Source organism: Tinamus guttatus, unplaced genomic scaffold (assembly GCF_059628265.1).
Source record: "Tinamus guttatus ecotype Peru unplaced genomic scaffold, ASM5962826v1 Tinamus_guttatus_pri_ptg000408l, whole genome shotgun sequence".
In the NCBI taxonomy this organism is placed as follows: Eukaryota; Metazoa; Chordata; class Aves; order Tinamiformes; family Tinamidae; genus Tinamus; species Tinamus guttatus.
In genome coordinates, this window is record NW_028288942.1 from 176,221 (window position 1) to 196,890 (window position 20,670).

A 20,670-nucleotide genomic window follows, 5' to 3' on the forward strand; every position below is an offset into this window, starting at 1 on the left:
TATGTTTATGCTACTTACAAAAATCTTCAATCCCTTCATGTATATTTCTTATTAAATTTTAAGATGTATTCTTAGTAATTTTTGGTGTATTACTTTTAACCAACCAACTACTTGCCAACAAGTGAAGATCAGAGTATACAAAAATTTTAAGGATTACTTACACCTATATTCAGAACATAGCAAAAGTGACATTTGAAGGATAAGGAAAATCTGATGATGTACTGTAGTGTGTTTTTTTTAAATGTCCCATCATTTTATGGCCTAATACAGCAAGATTTCTTATTTGTATCAGGTTGAAGCTGAATGGCTTTCTCTTTCACTTTATCTTCATGTTCCATTAAAATCCTGAAGCAAAGGAATAAAAAATTGTTAAGAGAAAACATCAGTAATATTCATAAGAGATCAAAAAAGAACCATCTCCTCCACACCCATAGAATAGTGCGGAGATTAACAGAAAATGGCAGAATTTTGTGATCTAATAAAATAGCAAAACCAAAGCAAAATAATAGTGACTCCATCACAAAACACATTTTCATTCAATTGGAAAAATGTTGATGGTGTTGTTTATTAGCATCATTACTAGCATTATTCTGCATTTCAGAGAATAAAAACAGTGACTTTCATTTCTTATTTCTGAGGCTTGAGCAACTCCCTCATCCCTCCACCCCCCATGCATATCTAGGTATTTAGACATTTGTCAATTCTCTGACATATTCCAAAAATGTCACCAACAACATTAAAGATCTGCCCTTTCATTACCAGTATTTTCACCAGTTAAAGGATTTCAAGGGAGAGAGATTTACTGGTATTTTTATCCCTTATCTTGATGTAGTTTTGAAAATCCTCCATTCCCTCTCTCCCAGACCCAAAGCAGACAGCTAAATTTGAGCTGTCATGAGCAAAGTAAAGAAGGATGCACATCCAGTGCTCTGCTGAAAGGACTCATCGGCATCCATATCCAAACATGTTTCTCCAAATCTCCAAGGCCTTCCTGCAAGAACAATTAGGTCCTCCCTACACACCTTTCCTAGCATCAGTTCAGGTCATTCTAGATCCATGCAGAGTGTCACCATCTTCCATGAATCTCTCTGTGGACTTGAGAGTTGCAGCAACCTGATATAGACCCATTTAAAAGGAATAAAATAATTCTCACCTTAAGTTCCTGTGAAACTATTTTAACAAACAGAAATAATTCTATCATCAATGACAGGGATCAGTCAGGTATATTTATAGCTTGCACATTTTTTCTTCTTACCTCGCTAAGTGAAGAATGGACTTTTTGGTATTGTGCCCAGAACATGCACTGCATTCATAGAAAATTAAATTGTAATCCTAGGATAAAACAGAAAGTCTGTTTCAATTAGTTTTGCACAGCTTCTCATGCCAGTTCTAAAAAAAAGCAAGACATACACTGAAATATATAAATGAAGAAAAACAAGCAGAAATAGGCCTTTCTATCCAACCAGCTGTATGAAAAGATAGACTATATTTTGTAGTTGACTGAAAATAGTAATAAAATAAAGTAAGACCCAACGTAACCCCAAAAGAGCAACCATATGCATTTATCAGATGATATTTGTTCTATATAGTGGCTTTCCTCTCTGATAAATTGATCTCTCAAAAGCTCAAATGTAAACATGTCTTAGAGTGTGCTGAATTTAGTGAACTTTCTTTGTGATGATGAGGCAATTCACTGAGCGTGTGTCAGAGAAGGTAAAAAAAAAAAATCTCGTGATCTATTTTTCCTTTTTTTCTTTAATCTTGGAAAGGTTCAGCAGAAATGCTCTGTATTCAGCGGTCTGAAACCAATGCTTTCCAGCAGTCAAAAGGAATGTTAACATTTTCAAGAAAAATAACATTTTTTTTTTCTTTTGTCCTTGTGACATTCTGGTGTATCTTCTTCCCAACCCCAAACAGTCTGCACCGTTGGTTTAGTAATCCCTGGGAACTTTGCAATCAAGTATGATGATTAAATGATCACACCTTCCAGACAGGCACAGCACACATCCATAACTTGAATATTTCTTAGCAATAGAGTTTCAGATGCTTGCTATCGGGTCAGTTTTGTTTTGCATGTGAACATTTTTTGTCAGAGCTTTTTCTTCCTGCAAAGTTAATACTGCAAAATTCTCATTACCATCATGATGTTTATTCTTATATTCCCCCAACTGCCAACCAGTTTCAGGAGGATCTTCTTTTCCTTCTGATACTTTCCAGAATTACCATCCTCATACTATTCCTCTTTTCTTGGAGTATCACACTGCAACTACCAGTCTTCAGGCTGCTCTGCTTCATTTTAATAAAGAACTGTGCTGCCTGCCATGCCCCACAAGCTTAATGATATGTGCCTTAATAATGGGAGCCCCTGCGTTTCTTCCTGAATCTTAAAGTACACCAACTTCTAAGATCTGAGACTGAAGCAAAGCAAGAGTTACAACAGCTGGGCTGAAGCATCCTCTGGAAGAACTTATTTTGCTAACCACAGGAAAGGAACTAACTAAAATCAATCCCATCCTGTGTGAGCTAATATCCATGAAACAGTCCACAAATACTGTTGGACTTCTGGGCTGACTGAGTGACCTGATTCCCTTTTCTGTACAGGGTCCTTTTAGCATAGGATGACTATGCAGGTGACTATCAGCTCAGCATCTAGTCAAGTGTATTTTGGGCCACTTACAAGTAATTCATGAGATTATTCACAAAATAAGCAACTCAACTGCATTTTCCAGTAGAGACATTAGTAAGTAGTTTCATAGGAATTTAACAAGAATTAAGATTTCATTAAAATAAAAGGTTATGATGAGCTCAACAAGCAAATCGTTACAATTCAATTATTTCTGAGCTGCTTTTCAACTAGCCAGTGGTCACCAGGTATTCCTTCCCTTAAGTCCTGTGAGCACAATTAAACATTCAAATATCATTCACGTCATTCTTTTTTTTCTTTTTAGACTGCTTTGATGGTAAACCATCATTAAAAGATTTTAAGCAGAGATTTTATTCATTTCAGCATTATCTTTTTTTCATTTTCATTATTTTTTCATCTTTCATTTTACTTATTTAAAATATTTTTTCTTGCATAACAAGTTAGAATTAATGGCCTAGTGGGGTGTGAGATCTGCAAATCAGGCAGAATGATTAAATTTTGTTTTGCCAGTGCAAATTTTGAAGAGAGCTAAATGACATGTAAGACACCCACTCAGTCCATTTATGGTTTATGAGTCAGTTGCTTTTTCAAAGAAGGATTCAGTGTTACACATCCTACTCCTACCTAGCAAGAATCCTCCAGGACATGAAATTCCACTGCATTTCAATGCTTACAAGAAAACCAGACAGACTTCTTAAAGGAAGAACCTTTGAGGGATAAAAAAGATGATATTGCCCTCAGATAAAAAATAAATAATGGTCACAAACCTGAATGTGGAAGTATGCTTGTATACAAGACAGTGTGAATAAAAAAAAAAAAGGGCGGGTCGGGGGTGGTCCATTTATACTGAGGTATTCAATAGTAATCTTTCCTATAAACTGAGAACAGTTTAACTGCATTTCTAATTACTTTCCCTTCACTTACCTTCCGTTTGTTGCAGTATACCTTCTAGTGACAGACAAGTAAGTACATGTGAGAAATGCAACACCTACTTTAATTCAACTACACTTCTACCCACCTTAGCTCACTTCTCATGAACACTAGGTTGACTTATTCTAAATAAATGAATAATTTGGAGTCACTGCTGTTCGTATTATATGCATTATAGAGAGAGATTCAGAAGAAAAAAAAATGATAAACATCATATGCAGGAATGTAAATAGGCTATATGCAGTCCTTTGGCTCTTAAACTATGGCCCATAGATATTTTCAGTGCTCTGGCAAATACTAGCTCTATTTACTTTGTCTCTCTACATGATGAAAAGATGCTAAAAATAAACACACTTTCTACTCCCACACTACTGTGGCCTTAAAGGGGGTGGGATGCAGAAAATGTCCTGAAATTATCTCACTCTCAAGAATCAATACAAAGAAGAAAGAGAGAGACAAAAAAGGAGAGATAAAAAGAGAAATGAGAGTGAAAGAATGCAAAAAGGAAGAGAGAAAGAAAGTGAGAGAAAAAGAGAGAGGGAAGAATGAATTTTTGGCACCACTCAACTTTTAATTTTTGTCTTTAGACCACTTCATAACCACCTAATACCACTGTTTACACCACTGAGAGATAGACTGATGAATAGCAAGATTCCTCACCTTTAAAATATTTGTCTGATTAAAAAGAATTTGTTTTTCTAAAAAGGTAGACACATTCAGACTCAAATCAAGAACCTTCACCTTCAAGTTCTATAAGAGTTCCATTCTGAGTACTGTACCATAGCTAAATGCTCTCCCATTCCATTGGGGACTTCTCGTTCCTTTTCATTATCTGTTTTATTACCCAATAAAAGGACAGGTACATTCTCCCCAGCTGCCTCCTGCAAATCAAAGAGTAAGTATCAGCTGAGGCATTTTCTTTAAAAAAAATACACATCAAGAGAATAAACAAACAAATGTCATGGCGCAACATGAAATTTAAGACATATGAGCCAGGTAAGAGCCACTTTTCTTAGGAACATATCAGGCATTCAAGCTGGACTGAAGAAGACAGATTCTCCTGGAGCATGAGATAAAGTGCTCAGAATTTACAATTAATGGTCCAGCACAGCAGACATTCAGGTTTCATATTAAAAATAGAGAGAGAACAAAAATATGATACTCCACAGGCTCTGACAATGTTCACATATAGCCACTGATTTTCTAATTACATAGACAGGACAATAATAATGACGTATAGGACAACTATACCAAATAAATTACATAAGATAGGTAGAGAGAAAAAAATACACATAATAGGAACAAATATAAATTAATTCTGAACATGGTTAGAATTATTACTACCTAAAACATCACAATAAAGTGGGATGGATGGCAAAGCAGTAAATGGATTCCATCCATAAAGATGAGTGAACTATTCCAGCTTGGAATAAAATACTAAGGTTTTGATCACAGCATTATTCTTCATCAAAAATTTGAATTCTCCTCTTGGTTTTACCATGATAAATTAGCTTATGATTTGTTTTAATCTTAATCAATCTGCATCACATGCATCATACTACTTTTATTTCGATGGAGATACTCAGAGGTGGAAAGCTATGCCCATTAGGAAAGAGTTGAATGACAGACCTAATTTCAACCTGCCAAGCCACCTAGTGTTCAGACCATGATTCTTTTAAAGTGTTTAAAAAGATGATCTCTATCAATTACGCCGAAAAACTGAGTTCTCTGCCCTGAGCCAGTTTTATAGCACAGCATGTGGATATTACAGGCTTGTCTTCATTCAGGTTCCTGTGAGCCAAATATTTGGTTGCCAAACTGTTACTTACCAATGGTATCTGTGATTCAAAGCACCTCCCAGCGTTAGCAATGAAACAAGCGGAGTCCTCAGCTATATAACCTTCATGAGAAATCAGATGACTCCATACTGGGCTTCCTCCCCCAGCTCCCATTTTATGTTCGGTAGAAGGAAAGCCAGGAGCACTTGAACTGACTCAGTAATCAGTGGCCATTGGAGATATTTACTCCTTAAAAACTGAGAATTGCTACCACAAGAAACATGCTGCCTTCTCTGCTTTGCACCAGCTAACATTCCTTATCTGGAAAAATGTAGAGACTAGTGACACAGTAGTTTAGACTTAAAGCTATGCCACGTTACCTCAATGCTCACAAGCCACTGCTTCACAGCTGTGAATGTGTCTTTTGCTGTTATATCATACATCACAATGACACCATCAGCTTTTCGGAAAAACTGCTTGGTAATACTGCGGTACCTGCAAGGAAGAATCTGTTTATAACTAGCCAAGACAAGCAGTAATGTGACAATGTAATTCCTCTCTGCTAGACAGGAGCTGTCAGGGGCTAGAACCCGCCAGATCTCCTCAAGAGCCAAATGCAGACATCTTGTGCGTTTATCCCTCTCTTGGCCCACAGCTTAGGCCACAGCTATATAGGCGGGTATAAATATGTATCTTCCTAAGTAATGGCCCCAAATTTTGCCACTACTTAATTGCTTACACTTTAAATCCATAGGCTATTCATACAACTATTAAAATGCAGTTACATTGGAAGCCAGCAAAACACACATGTAAAAAAGAATGGAGAATGTTGCTCTGCAGTTACAACATTCTAATCTTTGTAAGAGTTAAATATGTTTTTATTTTGCTTATATATTAATTCTATAATTCCATAAACTAGATGATCTTCACTGCAGAACTTGTTTTAAAGCAGAGGCAGATTATAAATTGTGGCAAGCAATCCCGTTCTTCCGGTGTCAGGAGCTCCCTTTTCACATTCAGCAGAACGCTGAAGGATGATGCTTTTACTACCAGTGACTGCAACAGCAAATAAATTCTTTGCAAAAAAAAATATTTTTGGAAAGAATGTTTGGAAAAAATTCATCTGCCTTGTCATATTTTGTTTGGATTACTCCCAAAAATCTGTTGCATATTTCACCTTCTCTCATCCTCCTTCATTTTTAGTTTAGAAATCACAGCAGAAATTTCTCTCTCACAAAGAGCTCTGACTAAAGTTTAGATTTCTAGGGGCTTTTTAGCACATTATAGATGCCATAGAAGGTTCTATATGTACTGTGATTTAATTGGCTCTGTTAAGAATTTTCTTATCTTTGTTCCTCTCCTAAGAAACAGGATGCTAATCTTTAAATAGATTTTTCAAGCATATAAAACCTTAGAAAGTTTTTCTCACCGTTCCTGGCCAGCAGTGTCCCAGAGTTGCAGGGTTACATGGCTATTATCTACTGTGACTGTTTTCACACTGTAATCCACTCCTATAACAGAAATACAAGGTAAGTTGTCTCCTTATACACTCAGTTAGAACTTTGAAATCCCAATCCAGCAAATGACAACGATTCCACCAGAGTAACAATCTCACATAGACATTTCATGTAGACGTTACATTTTGTAAGAGGCAAAAATTATGCCTCTAACAGAAAGATGCAAATTTCTATTTCTCTATCTCTCCCTCTCTCTTTCTTTCTCTCTCTCTCTAGTCTCTAAGACATTAGGACTTTTTTACTTGCCAAAAGATCTTCAGTAATAAAATACTGAATGGTAACAGAGTAACTGAATTTTGAAAAAGCTATTAGATAAATAACTTTTCAAAGCAGGGATCACGATTCAAGAGCCCATCTGAAGAGACCATCAAGAGCCTATGGCAGTCTAAGCCATTCAGTCTGAAATTGATGCTTTATAACTTCAGCTATCTGAAAGTTCAGCATTTTGTCTGAACCAACCATGTAGGCACTTTCTACAGCCAGTAGAAAAAGCACAAGGCATCACACTAAGGGAACAGCAGAACCGAAGATGAATGCTGAAAATGAAAGAACTGAATAGCTGAAGAACTTCCTCCCTGCTAGGGCATAAAGGAGATGAGCAGCCTATAAGCTAGGCTAGTACCTTAACTTCTACGTAGCTAAACAGAAGTGAGGCAAAGATAAATTTATCAACGTTTTTAAATGAATCATCTCCCAATTCTCTCCATCAGGGATGATATAAGCATCTTCTGGATATTTATAACAAAAATGAGTCTTAAACAGTAATCAATCACCCTCCCCTCTTGCAATCTATTGAACTACACTATACTGTATCATAGAATCACAGAATCATAGAATTATTCAGGTTGGAAGAGATGTCAGGGTCTCATCTCATCTATCATTCCTTCAAGGTCTTCTTCCACATCCATGCAATTTACCACTGGCATTAATGTAGAAGAATCCAAGCCTGAATTCTTTCAATGGGTAATCAAGAAATATGGATGGATGATATATTCACTGCCTGTATCTCAAGGGAAGGAATTTGGGCTATTCTATTCCTAAAAATTTCAGGAATATTCTCTTCTCCATTCACATTGTTCACATTGCTTTTGAACTGTATGTCTTGCCAACCATAGGGCTTGTAGAGCCCATAGATGCGAAGGCTGAATCAAAGTTATGACAAATACTTTCTTGTCATTATTGGATGGCAGCTAAAAATCAAAAGATCAGACTCATTCCTATGCTTTTCTTCTGGAAGCTCCAGGCAATAACTCACAATTTATAAGATGTCAGAGACATGGAAATCCTGCCACCATTCAACAAGTTAACATGCACAGAAGGTAGCACCAGATGAAGGCTCTTTTAATGTAGGCTTTGGCGTCTCAGTTCCCGTTATATTGGAGCTTCAGTCAATGAAGAACTACAAGTCTAGGAAATTATTAAGCTTACAGTGAAGCATCATGTCATGTAAATTGACTCTCTTAGGTCTTTTGACTGGAATGATGAGCATGTCAGGGGACCTTACAGCAGCTGGCCACACCTGGGTGTTCTTAGATATACACTAATTTCAACACCTTTTATTATGAACAAATAAGTTTTATTTCACATCTGCTAGAGATCAAGCATACAAACTAAATAACATCCATCTGATTATTTACAGTAATTCAGCTGCCTTGCAAAAATCTGTTTGTTTTTTGAACCTTAATTACAAGTCTAACTTCTAAAAGCTTGGCTTACAACTTTGGGCAATACAAGTACAATGTAGCTGCTAGTTTGTGAGAACACTAGCATACGTCTTTCTTGCTTCTTATGTGCTAAATTTTTAAACATAATTCAGATAGATAGACTACTTTCTCTTTTAAAACAAAATCAAATTCGTTGGAGGGGTGGAGATGAGATGGTACAGTATATGCAGTCTACTGAACAGGGTATTAGTTTCAGAACAAAGAGATTTATACGGAAACTGCACTTCAATGCAATCAATAGGGTTTTCTGATTGACTTCAATGACAGGATTTCACTATGAAGGCTAACTTGAATGCTCTCCGTCAATAATCTGCTTCCTGATTTAGCAGAGTTCTCTTTGCATGTCCTCCTCCACTTTTGGGTAAAGGATCTGTGCGTTTGTGTTTTACAAGACAGACTCAATATCATTAGAAGCTACTAAGTACTGCTGGAGGAATAATAATATTTGTAATGTTTCTTAAACTTACCCACAGTAGCAGCTGTGCCTGGGAAAAAACGATCTTCACAGAATCGCCTTAAGAATGAAGTCTTTCCAACACTTGAATTGCCAACTAAAATAATCTTGAACAAGTGGTCTGGGACAGAGTTTATTCTCTCCTCCTTCAAATAAGAGTAAACATTAGTCTTCAACTGCCCTCACTCTAAATTCCATTGCCTTCCGATTTGCCTTGTTTTTAAGGCTGAGTTGGGAAAAAAAACAAGATTTTATCACATCATGTTCTCTACTGCTGATATAGCAGAATTCTGCTTCCTGAAATAACTCAGGATTTCAGATGATTCCCATACAGCATTCCAGATCATTTGAAGTTGAGTACTGACATCTGCAGGTATACTGAATATGAACTTTGACTGAAACAGCATTGAGAAGGCATAAACCTAATCAAAACAACTTGTTTTCATCCCTGGAAATCAAAACCAGATTCATATAGCTGTGGTCAGTGGTTTCCATCCTATATCAAAGACATAGTAGAAACAGCACATCTTTATCCAGAAAACAGAAACAAAACCATAACTTTGGTTTATGCCATCTATCATCAGTTTCTCCTCCCTCCTCTACTACTGTAGCATTAGGAGTTTCTGTGCTACCCCACATCTATGTTCATTTAAAATCACAGGTCAGGGAGAGAGGGGACAAGTAGGGGAAGGAGGAAAAGGATGGGGAAGATGGAAAGTTAAGTGCAGTTAACGAGGCTGTTAATATTCAGCTAAGTTTTTGCCATTTGTTTTTTCAAGTAGGAAGAACAACAATTTGTCCAGCCTATCCGCGTTTCGTTTACTGCAAGTAGATAATGGAGAGAATATAGATGCCAATGGCCAAGCAGGCCATTACTCCCAAATTCATTCTCTTCATATCTAGAATGGCTTGCTTCGGGAAGAACAAAGTAGCAACAGCAGTTGTGGGGTACCTCAGCTGTTGTAGTGTGTTAAAGGGGGAAGGAAGTGTGCAACGAATTATGCCCTGAAAGCCACAGAAAGGGCAGCATGATGTGGATGCCCCTTTATTTGGGGAAAGCGAGGAACAGAAGAGGAAAAGGGAGGGAAGGAAAGGAAGGAATCTCTATCAGGCATTTGCGGCACAGGATCCCTGAGACTGTTGAGCTCAAGTAGGCATCAGTACTATCAGTACTGATGTACATCAAGTAGGCAACTGTACTCTCTGCCTCACAGTTCCTTGAACATGACATAGATATCTGGCCTTGCAAATGTTTTGTACAAATATACTGCAGCGTTACAGGAAAGAGCAAAAAGCACAGAACTACTCTTGAAGGAGGAAAAAAAAAGAAAAGAAAAAAGAAAAGAAAAGAAAAGAAAAGAAAAGAAAAGAAAAGAAAAGAAAAGAAAAGAAAAGAAAAGAAAAGAAAAGAAAAGAAAAGAAAAGAAAAGAAAAGAAAAGAAAAAGGCAGATAGAGCTGCTGTCTTCCTTAATATGAAGACCATTCACTACTGCAAGTTTTGAGGGCCCAAATATGTGCACATCTCTTTTGTGGACCAGCCCCTTGTTATAACTCCATAGAGTTCTCACCTCTAGACTGGAAGACTAAAAGACTGGTCGAAATATGCCCCTCAGACTCCTCATAACTCACAATGCAGGAAGAGTAGGGATTTTTTTTTCAGAAATTTTCATCAGCTTCAGTTGAGGCCTCTATGTAGAATTGCCATGGGAACACTTATCAATTGCATACCACTCCTTCTAGCCCTGCCTTCCCCTCTCTGACAAGGAAGGAAATCAATGCAGTAGCACTGGACTGAACAAGATCACTGCACACCTAAATTCAACCTGGTCAGTAGGCCAAAAGGATCATGCAGAGAAGCATATAGTTCATCCTTATATGGACAGAGCTTATCCGAAAGGAGTGTGCGTGTGTCTTTTTTAATTTTTTGTTTTCCCAAATGAAATGCAAAAAAGTAATCTAAGAAATCACCCAAACTAAGGGTTACGCCAACTCATTAGGGTTGACATTTCCTAGAAAACGAAAATGGAATGCAATTACTTTTGGAATTTTACCTTCTTAATGGTTGTTTAAAACTGAAATGAATCATTTTCATTAAGCAAACAAGAAACATTTTCCTGATTTCTTCTCTCCCCTCTCACCTTGTTTTCACTTGTTTTTGGGGGAAAAAAAAAAAAAAAAAACATAAAGAGGATCTGAAGGAAGGTCCAGACTAAGCTCATCAGGCAGGGCAGGCTGGTCCTAGCTCGACTTGATGACCTAACCTGGCTTCTGCGGCCACTAAATCCCATTACATCATGCTTTGAAAGCACAATACAGTAAATAAGAAGTACATATTAAACTAAAATCTTTCAAAGAATGCAAACAGTGCCTAATGATTTCAACAAGAGTCAAGCATATGCAGTCATAGAGAGTAAATTCATTGTTACTATTATCCACCCTTATAACAACAGTTGGAAAGTCTAGAAAAGCCTAAGATTGCCAATTTCCTTACTGCAGGGCAAAAGAGAGTTTCTGCCCCAGAGATTGTACAGTGTTATTCAACTGAGCGGAAGATAAACCCGATGGACACATTTGCCCACAACACATCACAGAAGGAGGAAAAAGTGTATTTTTCTCCACCACCTCCAAATCTCCTGTCGAGTAGACAACTCCTTTTCTCTAAAAAGATTAATGCTCCTCTAGTCACAGGACGCAGAAATTTCAGTAAGGAACTAAGCTATGTCAACATTTCAAGTTTCTGGCTAAGAAAACATAACAGATTTTCTAGTTATTATCTAATGTCATAATGATAAGCACATTCTCTAAATCAAAATCTCTAAATCTAATAGCTTGATCATTACTTGTTTTCAAGGAGATTATGGTGTCAAGATCTCTTCCCATTAATAAAGTAGTAATTCAGTTCTGTAGCTATTTGCTGAGAAGGGTCCGTCTGACATTAAGTGGAGGGCAATGCAGACATTCAGAGTAAGTTATACACTACAAATCATCTTGCTATTTTTGACAACAGATCTAAGTTCCTTGTGGTTATATAACACTAACATTTTGTTTTACAGTACATATTTATGTCAAAAGACTTTAGCAAACTATTCTTTTTAAAAATGTAAAGCTTGTGCTGTGCATTAGACCTTTTTATATTAAGATGTACCACTTAGAACTTATTATGCAACCATGGTACAATTTTACTATCATTTTTTAGATATGCTTGCTTCTTCTAAGAGAACTATATAATTACAACCAAGTATACCTATTTTTTTTTTGCTATACCTTAATCTTTTTAATGTATACTTCAAGAATACAACAATGGATAATACTTAATAACAATACTAAAATTAGATCACAAGCACAGCTTGTTCTGAAGCAGTGCAAAAAAATTATACTACAAAGAAATGTACATTCCTGATTTTTTTTTTTATAGATCATTACTGCTTGGGGAATTCATTGTTAACATTCATGTAAAAGCTACAGCTAAAAAAAATCTAGGATTTCAATTTGCCAGTTAAAGTCTTCTCTGATGTTGACTAAAAAGTAGAATATTTTGCCTTGTTTTTCCCCCCCAATAAATCTACCTAGGTTTCCAGCTACCAAAGCTGACTCAAAATTATCATATTATAACAAATATCACTTTTTGGAAAAAAAAATCCACTTAAATATTTCAAGGAGAGAAACACTTATTTTCTCAGACAATTGCTACCTTTCAGTGGATCTTCTATTATATCCCACTATTACAAGACATAACTACATGAAATAGTCATTTAGAATCTACTGTCTAATCCTCAAAAAAATCTTTCCAGAAATGAGTTATTTTAATGACTCTTGCTTTTACAATCATAAAAGACATAAGCCCATATACACATTGTCTGCCGCTACCATTTTCTTAGGCTGACCTTCTCTTCCTTGTGCTTTCAAAATTTTTCTGGAATACATTTCCATCTCCCTGTTCATGCAGATCAGTGGCCTAATTTGTTAGAATTTTGCTTTCAAACAGAAAATAAAATGATTCTAGTTTCTGAGAATAACACATTAAAGTATCCCCTTCAACACGTTTTCACATTTTCTGAAGTCCTTTGTCCCCTTACATTTGACAGTGATTCCTTCCCTACTGGTTGCTCTCTGGAAGATGACGGTGTATGTTCCACAGATTGTTCTATGTTTCTCTTATCTATTTCCTTCTCAGAAGGAGTATTCCCATCTTTTCCAGTGCATTTGTCCAGCTGTGTATCCACTGGCCTCTCAAGAAGCTGAGGCAGATGATCTTCCTCAATTGATATTAATCTTTGGAGATGTGATGCTTTAGACGATCTTCCAGTAACTCCAGCATCAGGCTCTACAGAGAGAAATCCATTCAGCCCAACAGACCCCCTTCTCTTTACTGAGTTACTGAAGACATCATCTTCTTCAAATGATGGGCTGGACAGAGATAAAAAATAAGTACATCACATAACTATATGAGACCTGGATTCCTATTATTTTATTCTAATGTAATAGAATTTCACCTCCTATGTTTTTACTACTTAAGACGTTAAACAGAGATGATTTAGAAAAGTGCCTATTGAAAAGCCAGCTCATTGTACTAGGTATATGTACATAGAGTGCTTTAGGAGAATAAGCACCATGGGGAAAGCTGATAATCTATAAAGAAACCTGGATCAGAATTAAAAAAAAAAAAAAAAAGACTGTCCCATATCAACAAAACTGTCCCATATCAATAAAGCATTTCATGTTCCCGTGTCTGCAGGGACATTGCCTTGGCCTCTGTTTCCAACTGCTACCATAGTTCTCTTTGCAGTTCCTTTCACCTCAAAAGATGCATTAGTATGTCACTGCAATTTCCATCTTGTCCCTGTTATTTCAATTTTACAACCACACAGCTGAGAATTAAACTCTCCATATCTTGCAAGTCTCACATTTTCACACCTTACTGCCTGACTGCTCTCTTCCGAGATAAGAGGTGAGGAGGTGTGCTCTTTCAGAAGAGATTACTAAGAGGATGGTACCACCTCAGTATTAGGTAATGAAGAACTTTTATAGCTTCTAGAATGTCTTCACCCACAGCTGCGGGAGCCTTTTGCCTTTGTAGACAGAACACTTGTTTTATATGAAACTATGGACCTTTATTTGCTAAGTTCTTAAAACACATATTAATGTTACAGCTACAGGCACCTTAGAAATACAAGTTTTGATAAGTCCCAAGGCTTAGTGATATCAAAAAGAAATTGTAGTAAATTAAAGCATTCTACATCTCCTTTGCATAAGTCTTATAGTACGCAAATAGAGAACACTTGAAAAAATAAGCTCTTACCTGTTAGGCAACACCTTGCTCTCTATATATTTTCCAATGACAGACCCTGATCTTTGCTTCCAGCTGGCTTTTGGAACACCTTTTTTGCAATTCTGCAGAAACAGAGAATTCTTTTCACTAATTTTTTCCTGTTGTTCGTTATGGATGATTGCCTTTACTGCAAATGCTGAAATAACACAATGACTATGACAGAAAACATTATAGAAAAACAATGTTAAAAGCATAAATGTTTCAAAATCCTTATTAATAGACAATTGGAACATTGAAAACCCCAAATCCTGCAAGAATTAAACTTTGCAAACTAAGTGAACCACCATGAACAGCATAAATCAGCATAATGTTAGGAAAATAAATTAAATGATCTGTGGTGATTTACACTAGCATCTTCTTGTAGGAATAGGAGGCCTTAGTCTCCTTAAGCCATGGTAGTACTGGATCTTTTTTGGAGGCCATTTTCTGCTGCTGGACCAAATATTAAAAGGATCGCTTCTTAGCCAAAACAAACAGGCTTAACCAAAAACAGTATTTTCCAAAACACTTATTCAGGTACTCAGACATTATACTTCTATGTAAACGGAGACTGGTTACTTTTGACTGATTAACAAAGTTGAATTTTATTTATTTATTTGTTGTAGATTATCTCACTCCCTCATGACTGCATCCTCGTCTTCTTTTTCTGGTTATTATTAAGGTTCATCTCCCTTCAGATAGCTATAACTTTTTAATTCTAAAAATATAACTCCTCAAGCACTTTAGGCTCCGTCTTTTGAGGATGTTCTGATCAGTGTTTGCTCAATACTGGGAATGGAAGTGATGGCTATTTACCAGTAAGAATATGTCACGTTCATCTCTGAGATGTTTGTTCCTCTCCCTGCAAGGACAAAACACAAATAAACGAAATAGTGGCACCAGGAACTTAGAACTCCCTGTCTTTTCTATTCCACATGAGGAGATAGACTAAAAAATTGACAATGGAAGAAGGCAATATCAATGCTTTTAATCTGGCGTATATACATCCTCAAACAGGCTTCTTTTGCATTCTCCTATCTGAGACAAAGCTTCAGTGGGGGTATGCTAATCAAAACCAGCTGGCATCTGGCCTCCAGTCTGCAGTTTATTAAAAGAAATGCCTTAACAAACAGAAACCTATTCTGCTCAACATGCCTTCGTTTACTCTAAATCAGAAGGTTTAAAGCTTTTTCACAGTAGTTTCATCTTAATGGAGAGAGGGTATAATGAACAGCCTGTCCAGCTGCCTAGTGACAGCTCTGGAAGTATTTATGTCCTTCTAAGGTCTACAGTCCTTGCCATCATAGAAAAGTCTTTCTAGGAAGCATCCATCTTCCATTCATTAAGTAGAATGGAACAGCTCTGATCAGATCTGACAACGCATCTGTTCAATGCATCACTTAGTGTCATCCTCTGTTGCTGACCTGACCGTAAAAGAGATTGAGGAGCCACTACAACCTTGATGAACAAAACCAAGCACTGCTGCTGTCAGCTTCTCCTAGCTGTGTCCCCGTTACCAGCAGCGGGGGAGATTGCATGATGGAGTGGTTTATCCAGACTCATTTGAGAAATACACTGCAAAGTACGAACCTATCTTCAAACTTTAGCATGGCAGTTTTTAGGTAACTTTTTAATAAGGCCTGTAAATGCAGGAAGTTGAAGGCCTACAGGCAACAACAGTCTACAGCCCAAGCAAACTTACTACAGAACAAACAAAAATTAACATTGTTGCACATTGAAAAGAATTACAGTTACCAAGAATGACAAATTTTAAGCCTATCAGTCCCAAAATGTTATAGAGAAAATTAGCTGGCCAGATTCTGATATAATTTTACAAATAAAATCCCTGGCAGTCTTTGTTTTGGCTGTGCTTTCATTACTTTAGAAATAACAGAACCTTTTAGCAAGCTTCAGTGATCCTGTAGCCAGGTTTCTGCCACTGAGCCAGCTTTGTACAGCTCACAGTTGTTGTTTTACACTTGACTTCTGGAACAGAAGCTATCCACAGTACCCAAATAACTCACCTTTACTGCCTTCTTCTGTATGCAAGAATTGGTCTGTGAAGGTGGAGATGACATAAGGGCATAATGTCCATACTAACAGATCCTTTTTACTAGATTTTGTATCATCATCCCAACATCATTTAATCTATTGATGTACAGCTTCAATAGTAGTGATGTAAGAAATTCTTAAAAGTAAGGTTCACCTTACCTTAAGAAATCAAGCTGCTTCATAAGTCCTGATTTCTCCCTCTGTAAGGTTTCTGTCACTTTGTACACCTCCCTGTAACAAAAGGCAATAAATCAATAAAACTATACTAACCATGGTACCAACGTTGCTAAAATGTATCCTCCTAGGAGTACCCAAATTTCAGTCTTCGACTTCTCTAACCCTGTAACCTTCATTCTACATGAATGGCTGTCAATTTATAAAAAAGCTTATTGAGCAGAAAGCCCATGGGACCAGAGCAGTTTGAGTTAGCAGAGGAAGTTGTAGAAGCCCTTTTTTTTTAAGAATTAGAAGGATTAGGATTTCTTCATTCAGAGAACTGCATTCAAGCCAGAGAACATGTGCAACTGAAGTTCTCCCTACTCACGGCCACTATGAGATGCTTTATGTAAAATTAGTTTGTCTGGGACCATATTTCAGGTTCATATGTCTTCATTCCTATCCTAAACAGTTTTGCAACCTTAAACACTGGATCCATTTTCTCAGATCTATATCCTACATTTACACCATTTGTTTTGACTTAACAGAGCTTAGTGCTTGGATCTATATGCTTTCTGCCTTTCAGTGAAGCCCGAAGTACTTCCTGTGTACAGTCTGCACATTATAGCTGCTTCAGCAGCTCAGGTCTTATCAGACTAATACTGATGTTTGAACAACACTGCAGATGAGTAGGGCTGAGCTCTAATTCCATCAAACACTACTGAGCCCAATGTTTTGAACTGCATGAGTGTTATTCAGTCACTGGATTTCCCTTTGAAGGCCATCTTTAAAACCATATCGTCTTGCAGTCTTTGGTCTGAATCTGGAAAAGAGAGATCTTCAACATGGAAATAAACCACTGTAAAGAGGAGTATTTCTGCTGTCTGCTTCAAAACTACAAGTCAAATAAGTGAAACTAAAAATAGTGTTCAAAACATGGTGCCAGATCTTTAACAACTATTTATTTTTATTGATGCCCTCAAGAAAGAGTAAATTAGTAATAGCTAAAAAGAATATGACATTTGATCCAATATTGTGATCTATACTGCAATTTGCTAATTAATTTGCTATATAGGCACAGCTCTGACATTAGGCAGTTTACCACGGAAATTTCTTGACTCCATCAAGATATGCAACACAGTTTGACATCCAATAGCTCTCCACTGGCAGAAATAGGTTTTTATATAACTTGAAGATCTTTTGAAAATGAGTTTCCATTAGACAGACTCCAGTGAATATATCTGCAAATTACATCTTCCTGCTAACATGATTTTTGCCTTGTGCAGAAGACCAGAGAGTAGATTGATCATCACTTAAAAGACATCTGTATGCCTCAAAATATCAACTCTAAATATTTCTTACTGCAAAATATTTTTGTAATTCAAAGACAGAAACTGAATTTCAAAATATTTAAACTGGAAATCCAAAGAAGATGGTTCAGGAATATGAGTGGGAGTTATGATTCAGCTGTAAAAGTGCCTTTTTATCTTGCTCTCCAGGCTCCTCGACCAGAAATTATGCACTAGCATTTCTTTTGATGAAGAAGTACATCACAGCTATCTCATAGCCACAGTACATTATGAGAAGTAACTCTTAGACAGACTTAACCTTGAAGAGTACAAGACATCATGTTCCACAGCAGAAGCTTCTGCAGGGACTCTTACTGATATTTAAAAAAAAAATAAAGCATTTTTCTTTATGCAATTTAACTGATTTTAATCCAAAATACCCCCAACAAATATTGTGTGGAAGAGAACATTAACATTTTGAGGAAGTAGCAAAAGATTCTGCAGAAACCAGACAGACTATAGAAAACACAGCAAATTATTTGGGTAGAAGCCACCAGAAATGCACTCGGCTTTGGTGGTTATATTTGAGGGTGTGATCCTTGCCCAGGCTCCAGTCTTGAAACCTGACTTTTCACACATAGCTCTTATTCAAGCGCTAACCACCAGTGGCAATCACAATGTTTGCATCTTATTGCAGTGGCTGTGTCCCTGATATCTTCCCCTGTGCAGACAATAACCATCAATAACAGTCACAAGGGCTACGTTATGCTGGGAGACAGTCTGATGGTCTCTTGGGAGGCAGACAACAGCACAACAACCTAGGACTAACCAAGCCTGCACCAGGCAAAATTCAGCGGGAATGCAAAAACGACTACAAGTCAATCATCTTATCCCATAAACAGAGGGACAGCCCCAGAGCCCACTGACCTCTCCTGCATGGCAGAGGACTGCATGCCAGGATCTTTCCTTGCACAAAGATGCCTCTCAAGGATACTGCTTGAGGTAGAGTGATCCCTTATCAACTACAGACCCTTTGTAAGTGATCAATAGTATGGTAAAACTTTGTAAAGCTTACTAAATTGTATCCAGGATTAATTGTGCAAATAATCCCTTAGAAAGAAACCACTGAATAAGTCTGGGACTAAGATTGGATCCAGCTGCACCCAGACTCCTCTGAGAATGAGTCTGGAAAGCAAGGGGGTGCATTCTGAACTTCATGACTCAACAAGAGGGTCTCCTTGACAATTTTATATAACTCTGCCCTCTATGCAGTAAATAACAGTGTATCTTTCCATTGAATCTTCTTAAACCACTGTCCCTTATTACTACTTCTCTCATACGAATGGTGTGCATGACCTCACCCCCTTCATCACTCCTTCCACAGCAAAATATGATGCAAACACTGAATCCCTTGAGGAGGTTCCCTGATAAGCCAAGCAAATGCCCTAACACTACAGAAATTTGAGGCTTACATTTCCTTTTCCTCATGTAGCCTTGTTGATTCCTCCTGAAGCATCAGTAACTGTTGTTGAGCCAGACTGAGTTCATGAGAAGTTTTCTCCAAGTCTTTCAGCAGCTCCTGGTTTGTCAGCTTCAGCTTGGTGTTCTCTACTTTGGTTTCTTGCTTGTCACTGAGAAGTTCTGTACATTGTTGCTCTAACTGGGATGTAAGAAAAGACCATACAAAGTATTATCATTCACTGAAGCATCTTGGCTTTCAGGTTTTTCCATTTAAGAACCAGAGTTAGTTGAATGGGGACTCTATTTCTATCAAAGTTGCCATATGATGATAAGATATAATAGCACTTTTCCACCGCTTTGAATACAGACATAGTTATGCCACTCTAAACCAAAGCATTACACCCTTTGTGTGACACAATTTAAACCAGTTCCAAAAGCTAAATCACAAAGAGGTATTTACAGGGATAATTAGGCATACTTAGTTGATATCCACAACTGCTATTTTAGACTATTTCCCACCATGACAACGTCAACACAGAAGGACTCAAAGTTGTGGCTAAATTCTACCAGAAAGTGTGAATTAGAGCTATTGCATTTATAGTCACTTTCCAAAGTATACGCAAAGGGAAAATACACATGCCCTCAGAAAGAGAGGACAATAGTTTCTGCATGTTTAACCCATTTCTCTATGCTAAAAGAACAAGTTAAGATCAGAGAGAAAATGTTACATGAACTGAAAATCAGGCCATCTCATTTAAAAGAAAGCATTGCTGATCTGAAGGTATAAAAGCTTTTCATATTGTATTTTTAGCATGTATTTTAAGAGATGTCAAATACATATTACAAAGATATATATATAGTGTGCATATATGTATTTGACAGAATTAAAGAATCCATTCTAATTAAGGAAAAAGACTAGATGCTTCAGGTACCTAGACTTTCTCATCAGAAGAATGATTTTGGGAGAAGCAAAAATGAACTGACAACACTACTATTTCACCACACTGTAGGCAAGGTTTCACAGCTCCATTTGAAGTCCACAAGCATCAAGGAGAGCCAGTCTTTCAGAAAACTGGTGCCAAATACTGCATTTGTTGATTGCTTTAACTAGTTTGAAAACATATTAACTAAATCTGAATGTGGTCTGAGCCCACTTCTCAACCAAAATACACCACTTCTAGTCCATACACATCAAGTTGTGAGTTTCAAAATTACTTCCCTTTACCACTCATGAAAGTAAAGCTAAATTACAAGTGCCTTCACAACTCTATGCAGAAGGTAAGGACCTAACCATGGGTCAGAAATGAGAAATAAAGCCCAAGGATCTTTTTATGAACCTGCCTCATTTTAGTCTTA

At 37.1% G+C, this 20,670-nt stretch overlaps 1 protein-coding gene across 1 annotated transcript in view; it reads right to left on the reverse strand.

The window, feature by feature from the left end:
- Positions 1-237: 237 nt before the first annotated feature.
- CRACR2A (calcium release activated channel regulator 2A) overlaps positions 238-20,670 on the reverse strand; it is a 38,839-nt gene continuing 18,406 nt past the window's right edge. The window contains exons 7-17 of the mRNA XM_010214029.2: positions 19,326-19,513; positions 16,568-16,639; positions 15,173-15,218; positions 14,348-14,439; positions 13,125-13,455; positions 9,061-9,193; positions 6,782-6,863; positions 5,733-5,847; positions 4,354-4,455; positions 1,256-1,332; positions 238-345 (exon numbers count right to left, since the gene is read on the reverse strand). Of these exons, the coding sequence (XP_010212331.2) occupies positions 255-345; positions 1,256-1,332; positions 4,354-4,455; positions 5,733-5,847; positions 6,782-6,863; positions 9,061-9,193; positions 13,125-13,455; positions 14,348-14,439; positions 15,173-15,218; positions 16,568-16,639; positions 19,326-19,513 (1,329 nt within the window). The 3' untranslated portion in view covers positions 238-254. The remainder of the gene's footprint in view (positions 346-1,255; positions 1,333-4,353; positions 4,456-5,732; positions 5,848-6,781; positions 6,864-9,060; positions 9,194-13,124; positions 13,456-14,347; positions 14,440-15,172; positions 15,219-16,567; positions 16,640-19,325; positions 19,514-20,670) is intronic.